Source organism: Sciurus carolinensis, chromosome 8 (assembly GCF_902686445.1).
Source record: "Sciurus carolinensis chromosome 8, mSciCar1.2, whole genome shotgun sequence".
NCBI classification, from domain to species: domain Eukaryota; kingdom Metazoa; phylum Chordata; class Mammalia; order Rodentia; family Sciuridae; genus Sciurus; species Sciurus carolinensis.
Window position 1 is genome coordinate 133,636,764 of NC_062220.1, and position 17,884 is coordinate 133,654,647.

A 17,884-nucleotide genomic window follows, 5' to 3' on the forward strand; every position below is an offset into this window, starting at 1 on the left:
CTGGGTCTGTGCTGACTTAGCTCTGAGGTGCGCGCGTGCATGCACGTGTGTGTGTGTGTGTGTGTGTGTGTGTGTGCGCAACTGTTGACAGAAGCTCTGTCGCCTTGTTTGCTGTGGATTTTGTAAGCTGTCACCGTCAGATCAGAATGAGTCGTGTGTCCTGCAGCTCTGACGGGCCACAGACAGGTGCAAGAGAAAGGGAATCATCCGTGATCGCTGGTCACCAGGCGACACCGCCCAGTCATCTGGTCCTTCCATTCCTCCCTAAGGTGCTGGGCTGGCGATTGAAACCACCTGGATTCCTGTTCTGTTTACAAACTCTTCTGCAGATCTTCCCAGCAATTCTCTGGGGAATGCTGCGGGTGGTTAATTATTCCCACTTTATGGATGAAGAAACCGAGGCTCTGGGTGAGGATTAAGGGTTGGGTCCGATTCTTTTGTCTATTTTTCACACAATTTAGGAACCTGTGCGATGTTCCCTCTGCTGGAAACTCTGACGCCTCCTTCCACCTACTGCTCCCTGGTGGGGTGGTCTGGAGCCAGACTGCCCGGATCTGAACAGGGCCCAGCTCCTCCTGCACCTCCGGCTGTAGGGCTGTAGGTGTAGGGTCTGGAGCAGGGTACCACCTGGCAGAGCGGGCTGTCCGTTAAATGGGAACATGAGGTGACAGACACATTTGATCCTCGCAGCCAATAAAACATCCCGTCTTAACACTGTCCTTCAGGATCCAACGTGACTTCCTTTCTTCCTCTCCTTCCAGGAACCCCCTCCCCCCGGCTGGACCCAGGCCTCCTCTGAGCTCCTCCTAGCCCCCAGCCCAGGGCCCCACTTCCTGAGCTGGGGAGGGGGGTTCTCAAAGGTATCCACGGCCAGGCCTCTTGCGGGTGACTCGAGGGCCGCGGGAAGTGTGTCAGCCTGAGCTTCTTCACAGGACCGGATGTCCTCATCCCTACTGGTCCTGAAACATGCAAACTTCAGACCTCGAAGGAGAATCTGCAGGTTTCTGTGCATCTGCCTTAACGGGTTCACTCATGAGCATGGGGTGGGGACAGTGCCCAAGGCTGTGGAGCTGCGGGGACACTGTCTCACGGCCCCTGATTCCCAAGCATCCTCTGCACAGAGATAAAGAGGACGGGGTGGGGCAGGCGCCGGGAGCACGGACCCCAGGGCCCCCTTCAGTAACCCACTGTGGGTCCCTGGCAGGTCCCGGCGGGGGCTGGGCTGGCACCAGGACTCCGAGGCGGAGGGGACAGCATAGCCCTTGCCCCACGTCTCCTGGGCTTCTCTGGTTCTGCATTCACGTTCAGTGCTTACAGCGGCCCTGCATCCCATCGCCTGCTTGGAGGGATGAGGAACCGAGGGATCCCTGAGGTCAAGCGACAAGGTCGCACGCAGCAAGCAGCAAGCGGCCATCAGAGACCAGATTCCAAACCGCCCAGCTGCCTCCTGGACCGCAAGGCCATGCTGGGTTCTACCCTGGACCCCACTGGCTTTCTTTATGGCCTGAGGCCCCCATTGTACCCGGGAGGACAGAGACCCGAGTCTCTTTCCCAGGCCCAGCGCCTCAGGGGTTCCATAGTAGGTGTGTGTGTGTCTAAAAGAGAGAGAGGGAGGGAGACGGATTCAAAATCTTCAGCGACTGGTAGGACCAGGACACGGACCATTCAAATGACCACCGAAAACTAGAGAGGAGAAGGGAACAGAAAGGTTGCGGGGTGGATCTCAAGGAAATCAGAGCGATCAGCAGAGGGAAGGGACCAGGGCGGGAGGCGCGTCGCAGGGCGCAGACACCCACGGGCAGAGCGCACCCCGCCCCCCAACCACTCTCGCCGGCCAATTTAGAAAAATGTGGAGGAAAAAAGGCCACAGCTTCCAAGTGTTCCCAGTGAGTCTTAGAGGGGCTTGGTGGCCAAGCAGTGGCCTGCTGGGGAGAGTATTTTATTATTACTTTTATTTAGATCCGGCGAGGCCAACAGGACGGAGGACAGAGGCCACTGTGGAGTCAGCTCGCTGAACTCACAGATCCCAAGAAGAGGGGGACGCGCAGGGTGGCCTGGGGTCCCCAGGGTCTGGTTTCCGCAGGGCGAGGCGGCACAGGAGCGGCTGCCTGAATAGCTGCAGTGGACCCGGGGCCAGGGCTGCCCCGAGCTGCCCGGGCCCTGGCCCTGGCCCTGGCCCCAGAGCACAGTGGAGGAGGAGACGGGGTGCCGGTGGCTGGCGTGGCCTGAAACGCGCCTGCAGGAACCCGCTGGCCCTGGGGCGGGCGTCTCTCTCAAGGGCGCAGGTGGAGAAGCAACAGAATAAGAAGACGAGCCAGAGTCCTATGGGTTAGGACCCGGGGGACCTTAGAGACTCAGGCAGTGATGTTCACCAAGTGGCACAGAAGCATTAAGAGACCGACGCTGACACGTTGGGACCCCTGGCTTCTTTGATTCCGAGCGTCCAGCTGAACCGGGCCTTACGCACGGGCACCCCGTAAATGGACGCTGAATTCCGGAGTTGCGGGCGGGGCTGGGGTCCCTCCGGACCCTGCGTATTTCAGGCATTTGGGGAGAAGAACAGGCCGGTGCCGGCCCACCTGGCGGCCCTTCCCTGTTCCCTCCAGAGCCACCGGGAACCCACATCTGCTGACACCTGTGCAGCTTCCGAGCTGGGGATGGGCCGGCTGACCTTGCCGCAGAGAGGGCGCCTGCGGGCTCGGCCGGCCTGGAGGCTCCCGCAGGAGTGGCAGGCGCTGGGCCCCGGATGCCGCGGGGCGGGGACTGGGGCAGCTCCGGTGGTTGGCCTACGAGGAGACACTGTCGATTTCCACATTATAATGCACAGCTCGTGGGGTGCCGAGCAGGGGTGGAGCCAAGCCAGTCACTGATTCCTGGAATTTATTTCTAGACACATTAATTTGTTTCTTCCCTTCAAGGTCAAATCAAGTCATCTCCATAGATCACCCTTGGCAGCGGGCTGGCGGGAAGGGAGCTGGGAGGGAGCGGGCGGTGCGGCGTGGACCACACTCCCTGGGCAGCCCCTGTCCCAGCTTCATGGAAGTGAGGGTTTCGGAACAATATTCCCCTGCCACTTGGTTAGGAGGGTCTCTGGGGAAGGGTCTTGTCATCTATCTTGATGTCACATCTAGGCCCTTGGCCTAGAAGTTCCCAGAACTGAAATGAACCAGTTTCAGGAGTTGGAGATTTTGCCATTAGCCTGGTTTTCCAAGGTGACCCACACTCACTGTTCACTGGAGAAAGCTGTATTGTCTCCGTTGGGTCAAACTTGGCACTTGGCCTAAAAGACAGCGCTGGATGAGACAGGAAAAGAAAATCCCTGTTCTTTAGGAGTGTGTGTTCCAGGTTGCATCTCTAGGAGGGATGTGTTGAGGGAAGTGTGCATTTTAATATGCAAGCATCCGGGCAAAGAACTGGGGGCAGTGTTTGTAACCAAAGGGATGGAATGTGCAAAGGTCCTGGGGTGAGAAGGAGCACAGAGTTTGAGGGGCAGGAAGGAGACCTGGATATAGGGAATAAGAGAGGGAGCTGTGGGGGATGAAGTTGGAGAGGTGACAAGAGGGGACAGGAGGTGACAGATCATGCAGGATTTCAAAAGGAGTTTGGATTTTATTTGTTCAACTCATTCATCTGTGCATCAGTGTTTGGATGGAACAATGTGTTAGGAGTTAGGAACTCAGTGGAGAAGCACCAACATGTGACCTGTGCCTTCCTGAGTCCTGCTGTCCATCCGGGGAGTAACCGGCTACCTGAGAAAGCCAGGTCCTCTTGAGATATTTAAATAAAAATATAGCAAACCTTTATTCGAGTGCGCCTGCCCCAACGCAGCTGTGCCATCTCTGAAGGTCGGTTCTTGCGCTCCCTTCTCACTTCCAGGTCCTGCCCATGAGGGAGTCTCCCTGTCCTTGGCTCTGGGTTCACCTTAAACTCCATCCACCCCCTGCCCGCAAGCCCATGCACAGGAAGTGCCCACAGGTGCCCAAGATCCCTAGAGGCTGGACTGCCACATGAGCCCAGATCACCGTGCAAAGAATTTAGAAGGGAATTCTGGGCATCATAAGGTCGGCTTCCAGGTGCAGCCCCACCTCTGCCCCTTGCTCGCCACCTCTTGCTACCATCCAGCTGTTGCCCTGGTTGACAGGTCTCAGGCCTTGGCCATCCCGCCTGGCTCCCTGGGACCCCCCTCCACTCGACCCAACTGGTGGCAGGAAAGGGCAGTGAATGGGCTCCAGGAAGGCCGGGATTCCGGGCTGAGGTTATTGGGATGGCCAGGGACAGCCCCAGCAGTCTTGTGGGTCTCGAAGAGATGTTGGGCCTCAGTCCTCTGAAGGAGGAGTCAGCAGGGCATTAGGAAAGGAACATGCCGTTTTCCTGGGCTCACGGGTTCTCCCAGCCTCCCCTTACCCCTGCTCACTCAAGTCTTGCAACAGAATCTGGTCCTCAAGCCTGCCGAGTCTCCCCTGGAGCAAGCCATGCCTGAAACCCACCCCTCTGCCAAGCCCTGACTTGCTATATGGCAGACTCACATCAGGCCCTTTCCAGGTGGCCTTGTTGGGAGAAAGGCCGAGAGAGGAACAAAGTCCTGAGGCCGGGCTGCCGGGGTCTGCTGCTCACCGGGCGTGTGCCTGGGGGCGGGGCCCTGGACACTTCCATGTCCCCGTTTCCTTCTCTGTAAAAGGGTCAGAGAGCGGACCTTCCACCGAGGCTTGCGGGGTGACTCTCACATGCATAGAGCTCTGCACACTAAGGGTCGGTGAGGCTCCTTCTCCTCGCCTGCCTCTCTCACTGGACTGGGTCCTCATGGCCAGGTCCGTGCACTGCACAGGACCGAGCAGGGCAGCTGCTCAGGACATGCGCACTGGTCCTACGTCTTATGGACCTCAGGAAGTCCTCAGGAGGAGGCTGGAGAAGAGGCCCGACGGCTCTTCATGAACTCTTCCAAGACCGAAGGCATGGGTTCAAGGTCCCATCCACCTCCTTCTTAGCCTCAGCTTCTTGGTTGTAGAGATGAGTATCTCCATCCTAGAGTGCCGTGGGGACCCCATGGGATTGGCTCCCGAGGTGGAACATGTGACCCAGGTCTGGCCAATCAAAACTGATGTCTTGAACTGCGATTGGCTCAGGAATGGTCATGTGAGCCAAACTGGTCCAATAAGAATGACTCTTAGAAAGATGATAGGCGGTCTGGGGAGAACCTGGCTTTGCTCCCTCTGGACTGGGATGTGGGAGGATGTGGGAGTGATGGCAACCATTTTGTGGTCACAATGAAAGGACATAGGGACATAGAGCCCTGAGTCGGGGGAAAGCACAACCGGAAGCGCGGGATGCGGCTGCACCACATCCCAGTGAGGGCCGACTGATGTACCATTTCAGCAACTCTGCTCCCCACCACTCTCTGTTTAGGGTCCTGGGCTCCTGCCAGCATCTGAATCTGGCATCCAGTGCGCTGTGGATTACCCTCACAGCCGCTGTGCTGTTCCTCATTTTGCTAAAGTTCTGGCTTCAGGGGATAAATCAATATCATCTAAGCCCATCGTGGCCATCAATTTCCTTTGGACAGGAATTAGTCTCAGGATGGACAAGTGACCTAGTCTGGGCCAAGGAGATAAAAGAAGATCTCTACTGGAAGCTTCTGGAAATATTTTATTCACTGATAGAACAAGCAGTCAGATGAGAAGACCTTTTTACCCCTGCCTTCTCTTCCCAGATATTTTCGTATGAGGATGAGAGGCCGGAGCTTCTGCAGCCCCCTTGCAACCATGAGGACAGACTGTGTAACTCGTCAGAGATGGCGGAGGGAAAAGACGGGAATGCTCCGGTTCTTAGTGGCGCCACCGTTGAAGAAACAACCCCGAGACCCCTTACCTCTAAATTTCTTGTGAAATGAAATAGCTACTTATGTCCTTTAAGCCACTCTTTGCCAGGCACTGTTACTAGAAGCTGTGGCACTTCTGATATTGCATGTCTAAGTGATCGTGCATTTAGTTTCTCACCAAAAGAAACACGCCAGGCTAAGAACATCAGCTCCTTTATTGTCGTTATTATTAATTTTTATTATTATTTCCCCCCTAAACAGCACAAGTCAAACAAGGACACACACATTCCCCCACATACATGACACCATAGCCTGCCTTCCAGGCTGCCTGGCCTATGCTTGGTTCCCGGAGGAGCTGTCTGGAGACAGCCCCCTCTGTAAAAATCCCAGCTTGGACACAGGGGACACAAGAAGGGTGGACCTTAGCCAGAGAATCAGCTGAGGGGTCCCAGTCAGTTGGGGACCTTGGGAGCATGCTGTAAACGTCTGGGCAGAGGGCAGAAGGCACTGTTTTTATGTGTAGGTGGGGATCTAAACCTGCGTAGGACCCTTTGCAGGCCAGGGGTGTGGAAAGGGAGTGGGGTGAGCCAGCGGGCTTCACCAACCAAACCCCAAGGCAGGCATGGAAGCCGGGATCCCAGAGCCGGAATCTGGGCGGTGGGGAGGTCCCCCGAAAAAGGCAACCCTCGCACTAGCTGCAAGGTCAGATGCAATGGGAAATGTCCCCATTTACTCATTTTGCAATTAGAGAATGTACGACGTTTTCATCGACATAGAATAAGGTCACCAAAGAAAAACTCTCAGCACGTTTGGCCTCACGCAACCAAGCTGGATCTGCCAATTGCGCCACCCTGTGGAGAAACCTAGTACTACACCGTCCAGGGACCCTGGGGTCGTTCTCCCCTCTCCCCAGCCCCCACGTTTTCGTTGCACTAAATCTGAGTTCAGCTAAAGTAAGGTACCCTGGAATCGGAGAAGCCCCCCGGGGTTGGGGAGGGAAAAGGATGGGCCGGGACTGGGGTCTCAGGTGCAGGTGACTTCCGGGCTGTCCTGGGGAAGCTCGTTGCTGAAGTTGCTCTCTCCAAAGGGTGAATAAGGGGGCACCTGGGGAGCCTCGATGATCAGCAGACCCTCCGGGGACAGCGAGGCGAATACGGTCACAGGATCCACCTCCGCGGGAAGCCTGCGAGAAGCACAGAGTTGAGCCGCCCGTCATTTTTAATGGCATTTGGATTCATTCGCAAGATAAGCTTAAAGGGCTCTGGGGGTGGAGGCTACTGGGTCTGAACCCCAGATCTCCGCCGTCCTGCCTGACCTGGGGAAGGTTACTCAGCGGCTCTTGCTAGGCGAGTTGGAGTCCTGGTACAAAGAGTAGAAGAGGGATGAATTTAATAATGTCAGATCCATATAGTATCAGAGGCGCCACCGTGCGTCAGAGCCTGATCGCGCTTTGCAACCAGGAATACACGGCCATGAGGTCACGGGGGACCAGTTGCTGGTAAACACGGCCACCACTGGTCATCCCCACGGAGCTCAAGCCAGATGTCACAGGAGGTGACATCAGTACTCGCCTGGTGGCGAGTTCTTCAGGACAAAATGCATTAGTGGCGGGATCTGTGGTGTATCGGGTAGGCAGGTCAGTAGGTGTGGCTGGCCACGCCCACGGACGGTGGCGGCGTACTCAGGATGGGATGTGGGTCCCACCTGGAGCATCTCCGCGGGTGGTAACTGTTCCCCAAACTCCGTTATCGGCATCACCTGGTTGGAGCTTCGTGGGAGGCTAGCCTGGCGAATAGGTAAGAATTAATGTGCCCATTTCACAGATCCCTAAGTAGAGACTTGGGGACACCAAATGGCCAGCTCTGTGAGTGAGAGAGCATCAAAGACGGGTTTTCTGAACACAGATCTGCTTCTTATTCCCTTAGGCTTTTTTTTTTTTTTTTAAATGAATGTTGAGTCGTTTGGGACAACTGAGGCTATCTGGGACACGGTTCCTCGACAGACTTGGCAATTACAAGGTTGCGTTCATGGCTTCCTTGGGATGCCGTTATTAATAAAAATAAGGAAATCGATGACCTGCTGAGCGTCTTTTTTATGTGCCAGGGATCTAAATCAACTCACTGAGTTGCTAACAATAATCCAACCAGCTGGGTTCCATTACTCTGCCTAGTTTACAGTGGAGGACGCTGAGATTCAGAGAGGTGAACTGACTTGCCCAAGGTCACACAGCTGGTACCTGGCAGCTGGGACTAAGAATTGCAATCCTGGTCTCCAAACCCTGATCCTCTCCTGCCTCCGCGGGCACCAGACTTGTGAAGAAAGGGCCGCGGAGGGGAAGCCAGGAGTCAGTCGCCGCTCTGGCCTCTCCGGGCCTGTGTCCTGGTGGGGGGGGGGGGGGTGCTAGCAGTATCCACCCACGTCTTGGGGCGCCGTGGCCCTGTCAGAATGCACATCAGCCTCGTGACAGCTTGGACACTCTACCACCAGTTGCGATCTCCTCCCACCACGGAATGTTGGTCCCCAGAGGATCTTCTAGACTATGCTTGGTTTTACACATGGAGAAACTGAGGCCCGGAGATGGGACTAGACTTGTCCAAGGTCTCCAAGCTCTCTCGCCAGGTGACCTGTGTGTTGAGCCTCCAGGGCGGGAGTGATGACCCCCGGATTCCCGTTGGCTCTCTCGCCCAAGCTGGGTACAGACAAGACCCCAGCCCTGCCCCCACCTGACAGGCAAATTCCCAGACCTCAGTCCTCTGTCCCTGATCCCATCAACAGCCGCCTTTGGGATGCATTTCCTGGCCACTGCAAGCAGCTGCAGCATCCTGCCTGGGTGGGAACCTCCCAAGGGTCCCAGCCCGGCCGAAGAAACTTCCCTGACCTCTAACGACTGGAAGAAGCAACAAGGCCTCCTGAGATGGCCTCCATCTCCAGCCCCGCTCCTTGCAGTCTGCAGTCTGAGCAGAGCCGGGAGGTCCCAGGACTCCCAGCGGTTCCCGCCCTGTGGAGTCTTTGAATGACACGAGTTCCCACGGACGCACACAGTCCCTAGCCCTGGCTGGCGGGAGGGGATGCGGACATGCCTGCTCCCGGCTGTCAATCAGGGTGCTCAGTTCCCCACCTGCCTTGTCCCAGAGCCAGGACCCCGGCACCAGGGCTGAGGTTCAGAATACTTAACAACTGCCACAGCTGGGTCCCTGTCATTCAGAAGGGATGGACGCATGTCCTAGAGACGGGATCTCCCTGCCCAGGGAATATGGGAGGCTTGGGGGGACCCAGGGACAAGGTCAGGGTGGTAGGCTGCAGAGGGCTCTTGTGGAGTTCAGGGTAACGGCCGGTCAATATTTTAACAACCTTAACCATCAGCCCACCAGCAGCTGAACACCAGCCCCTCCAGCAACGTCAGCCATTTTTCTCTGGTCAGGGGTTTCCCAACAAATCCTTTCCCCAGGCTTCAGAGCCAGGGAAGTCCACAGACATGGCCATCTCGACTTCTCCCCGACTCTCCTGCTCAGTCCTCTCCACGGCTTGGCCCTGCCTGGGTCTCTGGAAAGACACGTCACTGCCCGGCCTCTCCCCACCTGGCTGGCCTCTGCCCCCAGCAATGTTCCACCTGGTGGCTGCCCCAGGGAGTGGGGCAGGTCGCCCCATGGCCAGCGAGCCCGCCACGGTGACACACACCGGTCTGGCGTTTGTCTTATCAGGAAGTGTCCCTGGGCTTCCAAGAACTGCAGAGGCGCTGGAGGGTCAGAGGTGGGCCCGAGGGGAAGGAGCCAGGAGTGCAGAGTCCCCAGGCTGAGAGAGGTGGACACAGGCCATCTGGGCTGGGCTGGTTGGAGTCAAGATGCAGTGACAGGGACTGTGGTGACAAGCGGCCACTACAAGGACCCGCCGGGGTCAGCATCCTCGGTGGCTCAGGAATCTGTTGGGGGTCGTGCTAGATTCCCAGGGTAGACTTTGGGCATGTGCTCTCACTTGTGGGAGACTGTTTCCCCCCAGGTACCAGGAGGGTGATGTCTTCTCTCCCAGATGAATGCGGCCATGTCTGGGCCCGATCTTAGAGCAGGGCCAGGCTGGCTGGAGAGAGGTCACCTGTCCCCCCCGCTGGACCCCCCTGCAGCTCGGCTGCAGTTTTCTCTCCCTTCAGGAGTGACAGTTGGATTCCCTGCTCTGAGGAGCGTCTGGCAAGAGCTGGGCCCCGGGTCTGGGTCCCAGCGCCGCCCCTCCCCCTCCGCCCGCCGTCCCCACCCGCTCCGCCCACCGTCCCCTCCCCCTCCGCCCACCGTCCCCACCCCGAGGCCCCGCGGGCGACTCACTGGATCTTCTTTGTGAAGTTCTTGGAGACGATGCCTCCTTCCTGCTGCTTCTCTTCGTGTTTGCCTGGAAGAACGAGGAATGTCATGTGTCGGTGTCTTGGGCTCTTGGGTGGCCCCCAGCCGGACTCGGGTGCTCCAGGGACTCTGAGGAGCAAGGCCACCTCCCAGGCAGCTGCGAGGATGCTGCCCAGGAAGGGCGTGGACTGGCGGGTTGACATCCCTGAGTCTAAGGCAACTGCAGAAACGGGCCACCTGGGACCAGACCGTCCACTGCTCTCCCCTGACTCCTCCCGCCTGGCCAGCCCGCAGAGCCCCAGGGCGCGCAGCCCAGGCTGGGCGGGACAAGGACGTGCGGCCACCTGCTGTGGGCTCCTTTCTACCCAGCTTCTCCGCCCGGCTTGCTCTGGCCCTTGCCTGGCTCTGAGGATAGGCTGCCTGCTCCCCTTGTGACCCAGGTGCAAACAGAGGCCCAGATCAGGCCCTGGGCCACCTAGCCGGTGCCGGGCTGCTCTGGGCTTTGAATCAGCCATCTCTGAATCTGGACCAAGTTCTGGGGCCTGATGTCCTTCCGCCATCCAATCTCCTGTCTGTTCCAGCTTGGGGTTAGCTCTTTGAGACACACTATCTGTACCCAGTGGCAAAAGAACATTCTAGAATAATACATCCATCTGCTGAACCCACCCAGCCTCTGCTGAGGAAGGGAGACCACAGAGCCACGGAGGTGAAATTGCACCAACTCACGCCCGGAGGGAAAAATATAAGAAGGCTGTGGACCCAGATTAGCTTTTATTTGGTGATTTTTCTAGCAAATTCGGATGCTCTTGGCCCCTCCTGCTCCTCCTCCTTTTGAGTAGAGTGGGTGTCTCTGATTTCTTTTTAAACAGCCCCAACCCCTTCCCACGCCCCTGTGGGACCACATTCCAGAGCTCTAGACCCTCCCTTACACAGGGGGCCACCCCAGGGCGCTGGAATCCAGACTATCAATAATCTGATAGGATACATGGTCCTTTGCACCCTCTGGATTTTTTAAAACTGACAAGGTAAAGGTAATCACATTACTTTTGTATTATTAATTATTCCTTTAGTGACACTTTTCTGATTACATACATAATGCATTATCCATGTTATGAAAGGTTAAAAAAAGGAAAAAAAAAATCAAGACCACCCAGAGTTCCATTTTTATCGGTTCCAGATGTTTCTTTATGTTTCTTAGAAAGGCACGAACGTTATTTAGTATAGACGTGCGCCATATATTTTATTATATGGGGTCGTTCTGTGTGTTTTGCTTGAAACCTGTCTTTCTGGCTTGCTAACAGGCTCCGATTATTTTTCCGTGGTACCAAATATTCTTGGACCACAGGATTTTTAGGGACAGCACAGTGTCCCAGGGCTGAGATTCGTAACAGCTCACTTAGACAGTTCCCTACTTTTGGGACCTGAGAAGGTTCCTGACATTGGAACAAACCCCATTGCACTCAATACTGAAGCCAGATCTCGTCCCAGGCCCTGTGGAGAATAGATTCCATGCTTTAGAATTTCTTTCTTTTTTGGTACCAGGGATTAAACCCAGGGGTGCTTAACCACTAAGCCACGTCCCCAGTCCTTTTTATTTTTTTATTTTGAGACAGGGTCTTACGAAGTTGCTCAGGGCCTACGTTGCCGAGGCTGGCCTCCAACTTGCCATCCTCCTGCCTCAGCCTCCCAAGCTGCTGGGATCATAGGCCTGAGCCCCTGCAGCCGACCCATGCTTTAGAATTTCTCAGGCTTGCTCCGGATGGCTACGTGGCCCTCAGGAAATCCTGCACTCACTCGTTCTGCCAACAGCAAGGAAGAGGTGGTACTTTTACAGGGATTCATTTTCGAACCGAAGGGTCTGGTCAGCAGATCGTGCTATGCTGGGAATGTACGGTCACTCCAAGAGTTTATCCTGCGTTGCCAACTCTGTGACAACCAGCTGCCCGGCTCCAGCATGGGCCAGGGGCCAGAAGAACACTGTCTGTTCCCTGGTCCCCTCCCCAAAGCCTGGGTCTCTGGAGCTACTTCCCCTGGGGACAGGCCAGTGCCTCTGACTCAGCCCTTTTGTACCCCGGGACCCTCCTGCCTCTGCTGGACCCAGAGACTAGACGCTGGTGGTGGGGGAGGGGGAGGATTGCGGACTTCGACAAGGTTCCCTGACTTTAAATTGGTCCATTGACTACGTTTCTTATAATAAAACGGGCTTGGTGTCCAGATGATTTTACCAACCTTTAACGTTCTAGGCACCTTTAAAGGTAGGCTGGGCTCAGTGACCATGTTCAGTAGATCAGGTGCATTAAATGCAGTTTTGACCTGTGATACATTCAATTTTGACAGTTTATGGGGACAGAATCCCACCTTAAGTCAAAAAGTAGTTGTGTGGCACTGGTGTCGGTCACTGCTCTAAGCGCCTCACCTACATCGATTCCTTTAATTTTTGCAACAAGGTCAGAAAGCACGTGCTTTCATTACTACCACTTTGTGGATGGGGAAACTGAAATTCAGAGAGGGTAAGTGATGTGCCCAAGGTCACACAGCCTGAAAGTGATGGAACAAAGATTCAGAAATAGGCACATAAGTTTGGATGTGAACCCCTGTTCTAGTTCCTAGCCCATCTCTCCCCCCTTCTCAGAGCCTCAGTTCATTCTCTGAAACGGGAGTGCCAACTCCGACCTCACTGGGTTATAAGGAGGAACCCTGTTGGTGAGTCACAGAGTCACTTTGTCTGTCATAAACTGGGTGGGGAGCTGAGCGGGTGGGGCTTTGATGTTTTGGTAAAGGTTTGCTCCTCGAAAGCTGAGGTTCCCAGGAGAGGGTGGGTGCCTGTGAACAGAAAGGGGTCCGAGATTTCCATAAGGGGAGCCCAAGGAGGGAGCCGATCAAGTCAAAGGGGGCGGACCTGCAGCTTCATTTGCATATCGTTTGCATACCTCTATGCTGTCGCACAGCTGAGGAGTGAGTCCTCATTTCTTATTTCGTTTTCCAGTCTACGTGTTCTACCATGAACACATTTTGTTTTTGTAAACAGCAGAAGGAACCACGACGTCCAGGGTCAGTTGATTCTTTCTGCATGTCCCTCAGAGGGACGTGGGTGCTGGGAGCAGGGACAGCCCTTGGAGGAGAGGGATCGGCTCCACTCAAGAAACAAGGTGCTGTTTCCAGGGTGGCACAGGCCCCGGGATTAAGAAAGGGCAGGGAATAAGGGCCCAGGGCTTTCCAGCTCCTTCCCCGGCCAGCACCTGGCTCAGCAGCCCGTGAAGAGAACATTTCTTGGCTGGCGGCTGGCTGCAGGATGGGGTGAGGGAATGTAAGACATGACAGAATGATCTAGTCCAGCATCTACCAAACACTTCCCTGGAACCAGGCACTCAAACACGGTTGGACAAGACGGAGCTGCCTCTCCCAGATTCAAACATTAAGAAAATAAAGTCTCTGATAAGTCCTGCACCGCAGAGACCGACCATGACTTTGTCCATCTGGCATCTTCTAACACTCTCAACTCCCCTACCTCCATCTCTCCCATGGCTATTAGCACCTTGAAGCAAACGCTGACTTAGTCCTTCTCTTTATAAGACCAACAGTACAGCTGGGGCCCTAAGAGGTCCCGGAAACCATGGAGAAAAAGATTCAGAGGCAGGCGAACAGGTGGGATTTGGTCAGGACCACACAGTCAAGAGTAGATGTGGCCTTCCTAACCCTGGCCCTGAATCAAGGGCGCTGACAGAGAAGCAGCTGAATTGGTTTCTCTGGGCCTCCGTTTCCTTATCTGTAAGTGGAGGAGGAGAGGTATTAGCACAGCTGCCCACACTCCCAGAAAGTCCTTGGGAGGGACCTGTGACCTGTGGCATTCAGCGGGGGCCCAGTACAAAGTGCATGTGGAAGACAGCTGTCATGCAGCGTGGCGTGGGGGGACTGGATCTGTCCTCAGCCTTCCCTTGAAAGTCGCTTTGTGTGTGTGGAACTGGAGATCGAACCTAGGGGTTGCTCTACCACTGAGCTGTGGCTCCAGCCCTTTCCTGTAATTTCGTTTCAAGACAGGGTCTAAGTTGTTGAGGCTGGCCTCAAACTTGTGATCTTCCTGGCTCAGCCTCCCGAGCTGCTGGGAATACAGACCTCCGTCCCGGTGCAGGGCTGAAATTTGCTTTTACTTTGAACACCTTGTTATCAATCCAACTTTTAAAACCTCCTCATAAAAGATCTGGCCTGCACTCTCAGGGGATTAGTCTGGCGGAGGTTCCTAACTGCACGTCAGAACTGGCTTCCTCTTTGTCTTACTGAAGCTCCAGTGGACCCATTTTAGAGATGGAGAAGGGGCGGCCTCATGATGCCCTTAAGGTCCCTGGATTAGTATGGTTCTTAACTGGGGGGGGTCTCAGCCTGGGACTGTCGGACCCCATTTGTTAAAAAGCACCTTCAAAGGAGAACCCTACGAAGAAGTGAAGTGATTTTGCTCTTCTCCCACACCCTATCCAGACTCTGTCCCACAGGGTGTGGCAGAGCTGGAAGCTTCCAGAATTAAGTGTAATTACAACAAGGAGGAGGGCTGAGAATAATGGCCTGTGTGGGGAGCCAGGCAGGCACTATTATTAGCTCCAGTTCATAGACACTCTGTCTTGTCCGCATACATTAAACCACCCCCTCAGCCTTGCAGGGTACCAAGAACTAGGATCCCCATTCCCAGCTGGGGAAACCGAGGCTCAGAGTCATGGGGGGCAGGGGTGGGCGGACTTCCCGGCCGTATCTAGCCAATGAACTGGGATTCGAATCCGGGTCTCAGAAAGCACCTGCCCTTGGCTGTTTATGGGGACCTTTCCACGCACGGCACGCCCTTGCCACCACCAGCAGCCAAGCCCCTTGCGTCCCAGGCGCCTGCTGGGAGCGCCCTGGAGCGTCACCCTGTTCAACACCACGGTCCTCAGCCACGCGGATTCTCAGATGAAGAAAGAGAGTCTCCAAGAAGGGAAGTCATCTGCACCTCCTGCTCATCTGTGGCCATGGCCCGCGCCCCAGGACCTCGGGCCGGCTCCGCTGGCCAGCGCAGAGCCCCTGCTGACCCCGCCCCGCCCCTCCGGCGCGTGGCTCGGTGGCTCCGGGGTGTCCCTGGGCCCTCCGCACCAGCAGCCTCCGCAGCCTTGATGTTTATAATTCTGCCAGGAGCAGCTTTGACACTCCCCCTGGACGCTGCCAGGGCCTGTCCCTGCCCGGGTTTGTGCTCCTGATGGCTCTTATTGATTTTCTGGCTGAAGGGCCTCTGCCGGGAACGCGCTCTTTCTAATGGAGCCTTAATCGGGAGGGAAGCAGAAGGTGGCTTTCCTGCTGCCCGGCTTAACGGGACCGAGCGTCCTTCCTGTCTCCTCCTGCCTCTGCCCCCCAGCGTCTTCCCGCGCCCAGACTGGGGACGTGCCAGTCAAAGCCCTGGGCCCAGCACTGGGGACGGGCGAGACTCCGCTCCGGCCCCGCTGCTGACTCATGGCACGACCTTGGACCGGGGGCGCCTGGGCCTCGGACTCGTGGGCTGCAAAATGGGACTGGACACCTACTACTGCTGCCCAGCCCGGCCAGGATTCGTGGGGGGAGGAACATAAGCATTTTTTAGCCCAGGTCCTGGGCTGACGGAGATGTTGCTGGTAAAGCACGTCCGTGGCAGGGGCCCAGCAGAGAGGAGGCACTCAGTCCAGCTGATCAGTCCAGCTGGTCAACCCAGCTGGTCAATGAGAACATCATGGGTGCCGTCAGCTCAGCTCTCGTCTGGGATGAGGGCAGGTGTCTCCCTGGGAACCCAGGCGAGCGTCAGGATGACCGCACTCAGCATAGAAATGGTCCTTGTAGGCCCTGGGTGGCAATTTTGGGGTGTCCCCAAGGCTGCAGCAGCGGGCCCAGGTTCAAACTGCCCCTGGGCCCTGGGAGAGAGTGTTCCATGCAGATAACGTCCTGGGCTGCATTCTTGAGCCCTGAGGTTACCCGTGTCAGGTTGTCACTGACTGTCCCCTGGGAAGCTTCCTCTGGGTGACTCCCAGGCCCGGGCCCCTCCCCTCTCTCCGGCGGCGCCCCTCGCTCACCTGACACCTCCACGTAGCCGTCCTTGGTCTTCACCGTCAGCTCCTCCGGCTTGAAGCTGTGCACATTGACGCACACTTTCCAGGGCTCCCCCGGGAAGGGTGGGGGGCCCCTGCCCTCGGCGGGTACCCCAAACCTGGCCGCGGCAGTGGGCCCTCGGGGCACCATGCCCGACCTCAGGGTCCCGGGCCAGGCAGAGGAGAGGCGAGGCAGAGCCCAGTCGGGCCACGAGGCCGTCAAGTCGTCTGGGAAGGGGTCCATGCCAAAGCCATCGTCCAGCAGGCGGGAGGAGAGGGACGAGTCCCGGAAGGGGTCTCGGCGCAGGCGGCTTGGGTAGTGGCAGGAGAAAGGCATCTGACCATCAGCCATGGCGACGGGCTGAGCTCGGAGAGGAACCGAGGAAACAGGCTCAGAGAGAGGGAGCCACCTACCCAAGGTCACACAGCGAGGCGAGGCAGGTGAGGCGGCTTTCAGAGCTTATCCTTCAGGCTTGGAAAGGGCTGATCTTCCGTCAGGGAACAGCAGAACCATCCGCTGCCAAGAATGGCGGTGCTCACCAGGCTGGGGTCCCAGCCCCCGAAGGCGACCCCCCAACACGTGCAGCGGACTCTCGGGGGGCCCGTCCTTCTCTGCACTGCTTCTCAGAGACCAGCCAGCTGCCGTCCCCCAGGCTGCCGAGGCTCCCAGCCAGAGCTGCCGAGGGCCAGAGGGGAGCCAGCGGCTTAATAAACCTCAGGGACACGCGCCTAGAAACTTCTCCGGGTTTCTCCAGCGCCGGGAGCCCTCTATTTATTTGCTGCTGGGGGGCGGGAGGCGGGTTTTGCAAGCAAGCGCCTCCTGTCACCGGGGTATTCAAAGGTGATGAAGCAGCCCCAGAGAATCTGCTGAGGGAACAGCTGGGCTGGGGGCTGGGAGGGGCCCGGCTTGCACATTCAGCCTCTCTGGACACTTACTCCTCCCCCACTGCCTGGCTCAGCTCCGCCCTCTCTCTGGCTCCTCCGGAGCCACCTCCCAAAGCAGGCCACTCAGGCCTGGCTATTAATAACCCTTGCCCGGCTGAGGGCTCAGGTCACCCTCTGCAAATACCTTCCTCAGAGCGTGTTGCATCCTGTCCACCCCCTGGGGACCTGCAGCAGGGGCCCGGAGCAGGAGCCCTGTGGATTTGGAAGCAGATGGCCCTAGATTGGAATCCCCACTTATAACCAGGCCAAAGTCCTAAAGCCTCAATGTCCCATGAGAGTGTTTTTGTAAAAAAAAAAATTGAAAAGTATACTATATTCAAATGACACCTGTTAAATCAGGGCAGGGGAGACTCTTCCGGGCAGGGCTAGCGTGTCGGGTGTCCCCAGTGCAGTGGGGTTTGGCGCTGGGGAGAAGGCTTGGGCTGCACTCCCCATATGAGAATTGATAGTCTTGGAACAGGATGAGGGTCAGTGGGTGGAAGTGACTAAGAAACCAGAGGTCGGAGGGTTCTGGCTAAACCAACCTAACAGGATTCTCGCTGAAAACAGACCAGGTGGTCAGGCCTCACCTGGAGGCAGATAGGGGCTGAGGACAGGCCCAGATGTGGAGGCTGTCAGATACCCAGGGGTGGGGGTGTCACTGACCTGACTCCCTAGGACTCTGGTGAAGCCTGGATTGTACAAGAAAATGCACCAAAAGGGCCTCAGGAAGGTCACCTTCT

At 56.7% G+C, this 17,884-nt stretch overlaps 1 protein-coding gene across 1 annotated transcript; it reads right to left on the bottom strand.

Moving 5' to 3' along the window:
- Window positions 1–6,012: 6,012 nt before the first annotated feature.
- On the bottom strand, window positions 6,013–17,047 carry Hspb8 (heat shock protein family B (small) member 8). The gene is made up of 3 exons (XM_047561186.1): window positions 16,203–17,047; window positions 10,129–10,192; window positions 6,013–6,998 (listed from the first exon to the last, which is right to left on the bottom strand). Exons 1-3 carry the CDS (start codon window positions 16,567–16,569, stop codon window positions 6,839–6,841), a joined length of 591 nt encoding a protein of 196 aa, XP_047417142.1. The 5' UTR covers window positions 16,570–17,047; the 3' UTR covers window positions 6,013–6,838.
- Between the last annotated feature and the right edge of the window lie 837 nt (window positions 17,048–17,884).